The 5000-nt window shown below is 38.6% G+C and overlaps 1 protein-coding gene across 11 annotated transcripts in view; it reads left to right on the top strand.

Moving 5' to 3' along the window:
• Positions 1 to 5000, top strand: part of LOC106870442 (dedicator of cytokinesis protein 3) — a 274705-nt gene that overhangs the window by 228718 nt on the left and 40987 nt on the right. For all 11 annotated transcript variants that reach the window (XM_014916529.1, XM_014916531.1, XM_014916528.1 and 8 more), the window contains 4 exons: positions 1 to 73; positions 562 to 645; positions 1785 to 1910; positions 3937 to 4043. The exon at positions 1 to 73 is cut by the window's left edge and continues 191 nt beyond it. In XM_014916529.1, coding sequence (XP_014772015.1) covers positions 1 to 73; positions 562 to 645; positions 1785 to 1910; positions 3937 to 4043 — 390 coding nt within the window. The remainder of the gene's footprint in view (positions 74 to 561; positions 646 to 1784; positions 1911 to 3936; positions 4044 to 5000) is intronic.

The following is a 5000-nucleotide window of genomic DNA, read 5'->3' as shown; positions in this document are numbered from 1 at the left end:
TACTTTACTGTCTATGAAACTCAGGGGAACTATCAATGCTACTGTGAATGGAGGCATAGCCAAATATCAAGAGGTAACTCGCTTTAATAGCCTTCTCATTGTCATTGTCATCACTGTCGTCGTGTTCCTCGTCGTCATCATTTAACATCCATTTTCCATGCTGGCATGGGTCGGACAGTTTGACAGGAGCTGGTAAGGCTGGAGAGCTGTACCAAGCTCCAATTGTCTGTTTCAGCATGGTTTCTATGGCTACATACCCTTCCTAATGCCAACACAGATGCTTTATACATGGAACCAGCAGAGATGCTTACCATTATCTTTAACATTTTCATCATTGTCATCATAATCATCATTGTCATTATCACCACCACCACCGTCGTCATCATCATCATCATCATCATAATCGTCATTATCACTACTACCACCATCACCACCACCACCACCATCATCATCATCATCATCATCATCATCATCATTGCCATAATTTTTTATTACCAAATTTCCATTCCCTTCCGTTTGGCTTTTCCTGTTATTTTCGAAATGTTTTTCTTGCTATTCTAGGCATTTTTTACTCAAGAATTTGCTGCCAAATACCCAGATGAATTAAATCATTTAGAAGAATTAAAAGCTGTCATGCTACGCCAAGTAAGTCTGTCTTTCTCTTTTGTTGCCCATTAATTTCATTCTCTCCTAATTAAGAATGTAATTATCATTGTATTACTAGGGGACTAACTATTACTTCTACCACTACTAATGTTACTGCTACTACAAGATTATATATACTACTACATGATTATATATAATACTACTACTACTACTACTACATGTGAAGGTGCATAGCTCAGTGGTTAGAACATCAGGCTCACAATCATGAGGCAGTGAGTTTGATTCCCATACTGGGCTGTGTGTTGAAGTTCTTGAGCAAGACACTTCATTTCATGTTGCTCCAGTTCTCTCAGCTGTAGAAATGAGTTGTGGTATCACTGGTGCCAGGTTGTATTGGCCTTTGCCTTTCTCTAGGATAACATCAGTGGCATGGAGAAGGAAGGCCAGCATGCATGGGTGACCGCTGGTCTTCCATAAACATCATTGTCCGGACTCGTACCTCGGAGGGGAACTTACTCTTTACCCTATGAGCATATAATCGTGTGGAGAGGAGAGACTGGTATGCATGGGTGTCTGCTGGTCTTCTATAAGCATCATTGCTCGCACTTGTACCTCGGAGGGGAACTTTCTAGGTGCAATCCCATGGTCATTCATGACCGAAGGGGTACTTTACCCTTTACTACTGCAACTACCACTACTAATGCTACTGCCATGCTGTTCCATGTTTCCTACTCTGTAAACATTGAACGTTGTTATTTGATATTTAAAGTATGTCTCTACAGATTTTCTTCAGAATGTGTATCTAAAGATAAACTTAAAAGCAAGGAAAACAATGCCCTTCTAACACAAAAGGACAGGACACAGTATTGCTTATAAACCTTTAGTATACTTGGTAGAATATGCCATGGTTGTAAAACAAAATGTGGTGTCCCTACCAGCATTTAACTGACATTTAAATACTCTCTCTCTCTTCCTCCTCTTCTCCTATTTCTTGCTCCCCTCTGTCTTGTCTCAGTTTCTATGTCTCTCTCTGTCTGCATACTTGCCTCTCTCTCTCTCTCTGCTGTTATTTTCTCTGTACTTTTTCTCTCACTCTCTCACCCTTCACAAATCCTCTGTCTTTCTATATCTGCCACTCGTTTCTATATTCTGTACCCATTTTATTTTCTTTCTTTCAGCTTCAAGTTCTTGAAAATGGTCTAACTTTACATGGGAACCATGTCACTGATGCTATTTTGCCTTTACATAAAACAATGGAAGAAAATTTGGTTATTTTGAAGAAAAATATTAAACATGCAATTACTGTAAGTTTCTAACATGAAGACTTTCTCCTTTACTTGTTTCAATCATTAGACTGTGGCCATGCTGGGGTACCGTCTGCAAGAAATTTTAGTCAAATGAATCAACCCCGATTCTAATTCTCTTTTAAAAAGCCTGATACTTTTTCTATTGGTCTCTTTTGCCGAACTGCTAAGTACACAGGGGTATAAATGCACTGACACTGATTGTCAAGTGGTGGCAAGAGATAAACACAGATACACATAGATAGATATGATAGGCTTCTTTCAGTTTCCATCTACCAAATCCACTCACAAGGCTTTGGTTGACCTGAGGAATAGTAGAAGACACTTGCCTAAGATGCCACATAGTGGGACTGAACCTGGAATCATGTGGTTGGGAGGCAAGCTTCTTACCACACAGCCACACTTTTAATTTTTCATTTTTCAAAATTTCTTGCAAGTTTTTAAAAAAAACAATTCTTCATCTTAAGAAAGTCTAGTACACTTCTTCATCATCCTTCATCATTTAATGTCCATGTTCCATGCTGGCATGGGTTGGACAGTCTGATAAGATCCAATAGATCGAAGGATTGCATTGTGCTTCAAGCTCTGTTTGGGATGGTTTCTACAGCTGGAGGCCCTTCTTAATGTGAACCACTTCACAACATGGCACCAGCACTAGTGGAATCATCATACAGCTTGCAAAATTAGAAAATGGTGTTTCTTTATGCTAGGAGAATAAAGAATAGAGAGGGATAAAGTGATGAGAGAAAAAGGCTGCAGCAGAACAGGTTTCTTGTTGTAGAGGAGCAACACATTGGATAATATAGCCCAAGGTACACTATGCTAGATAAAGACAGGAATGTCTTTAGTTACAGATTTATTCAATCAAAGCCAACATCACTGATCTCCCTTGAGTGACTTCTGTCAGTAAGGTAGACTAAGGCAAGCAGTAATGTCAGCTTCAAATTTCAGCACAAAGCCAACAATTTTGAAGGGGCAGGTAAGTTGATTACATTGACACCAGTGCAATACCAAAATGATGAAAGGCAAAGTTGAGCTCTGCGGAATTTGACTTCAAAATGTAAAGATAGATGAAATGCTGCTGCTAGGCAATTTTGCCCAGCATGCCAATGACTGTGCCAGCTCTCGCTGCCTTAATAAGGCTGGCAGTGATATGAAGTGTTTGTTCTTATGCACTGCCAAAATGTGCAGGAAAGACCTTTAAACTGATTCAGTAACCAAATAGAAGCTCCTAAGTATTGACAAGTGTTGTTGCTGTGTGGTAAGAAGTTTGCTTCCCAATCACATGGCTCTGGGTTCAGTCCCACTGCAAGGCACTTTAGGCAAGTGTTTTCTTCTATAGTCCTTGACTGACAAAAGCCTTGTCAGTGAATTTAGCACACAGAAACTGAAGGAAGCACATTACATGTATATGTGTGTGTGTGCATGTGCATGCATGTATGCATGTAAGGAAGTTGGTTGTGTGTGAGTGTCTTCTTGTCTTGACATCATGTGATACTTGCAAACAAGTAGCACCTTCATACAAGTGATGTCTATTATTTCCAATGTTGTTTGGAAACTGGAGAGGTTTAACAACAGAAAGAGTTTCTGATCACAGAAAACCTGCCTCAGTAAACTCTGTCTGAGCCATGCAAGCATGGAAACGTGCATGTTTAAAGCTTTAGCATTCAAATTAGCTTGACCTGGCCAAAATTTTCTTCCTCTTTTCTGTTCAAATTAACCAGAACCAACCTTGCACATCTACCCTACAATGTTATTGTAAAAATAAAAAATTCCATCATCATAATCTTGAGGCTTTGAGATAATCCATGATTAATTCAAAACAATGTGAATAAATAATCAAAACACTTGGCAGAGAAATCTGACTGTTAAAGGCTTAAACAACCATTTTATTGCTTCTTTTATTAATTTTTCCAAATATTTCTTTAGACAAAATATCTAACTACAACTCTCTGAGTTTCCATTTCCTTTATTTCACATCAATGTTATCCATATTCTTATTAGATTATCAATTTCTTTCTCCAAGGGCTCACCATCTTTTGGTCGAATGCACCAGACACCTTCAAACCGTTTAGATTTGTTTGAAGATCGACCAAGTACCCCCAGCACGGGATCCATTCACTCAAACAGCAGGTTTGTTTCCTTTTTTTTTGTTTTGTCTTTCCCCTTTCTATTTTCTTGCTCCTAATTTGATTTTAGAATCTTTTTAGGAAACGGTTATTCTTGTGGATTTACATCTTGGTAAATTTGGGTGTTTCTTTGAATCGTTATCATTTAATGTCCACTTTCTAAGCTGGTATAGATTGGACAGTTTGACAAGGAGCTGGCAACAGATAGCAACATCTTACATGGGTGAAGACCTTCTTTAGCCTGGGGTGCCAGTATTCCTCCTTTCCCTGCCCACTGTCTTTGGTGCTTGACATTTTTATAGAGAACCCATTTCTCATTACCAGTCACTATTCAGTCCAAAAAAGGTTTGTTCATGAGATGTGACAGCAAAGATGATTAGATTCAGAAAGTTCGACCCAATTTGTTGAATTCTCTGATGGGGTGCAGGTGTTGATGAATGGTTGAACGACCAAATCCAAGCTTCTCTGCTATTTCCTCAACAGTTACAATGGAATTTTGTTCCACCAGGGTTTGCAGGATGTCCTCGCTGAACTCTACAGATCTTCCAAGATGAGGCTCGTCTTCTAGGCAGTAGTTTCCGGTTCAGAATTTCTGGAACCACTGTTGACATTGGCCTACACTTATTGTCCAATCCCCTTATACTGCATTAATATTCCTTGCACTTTCCGTTACGTTGTTGCCTTTATTGAACTCATAGAGCAAAATATCCCGAATATGCTCCTTTGTCACTTCCATTATTGTTTTGAAAAAATAACTAATAAAACTGAACTTCACTTTTTAAAACTTGCACTAAGAATAAGTACAAGGTAAAATTACTACCTGCTTTTATAGCAAGTTGATGCAGGTAGTTTACCTCATCCCCCTCTGACATGCAATTGGAAAAACTGCATTATTTATAGGATGGCCCAGTAATTACATACATACATACATACATATATATATATATATATATATATATAT

The sequence above is a fragment of the Octopus bimaculoides genome, chromosome 6 (assembly GCF_001194135.2).
Source record: "Octopus bimaculoides isolate UCB-OBI-ISO-001 chromosome 6, ASM119413v2, whole genome shotgun sequence".
NCBI lineage: Eukaryota > Metazoa > Mollusca > Cephalopoda > Octopoda > Octopodidae > Octopus > Octopus bimaculoides.
The sequence above is the reverse complement of the archived record's forward strand: the minus strand, read 5'-3'. Positions and strand labels throughout refer to the sequence as shown.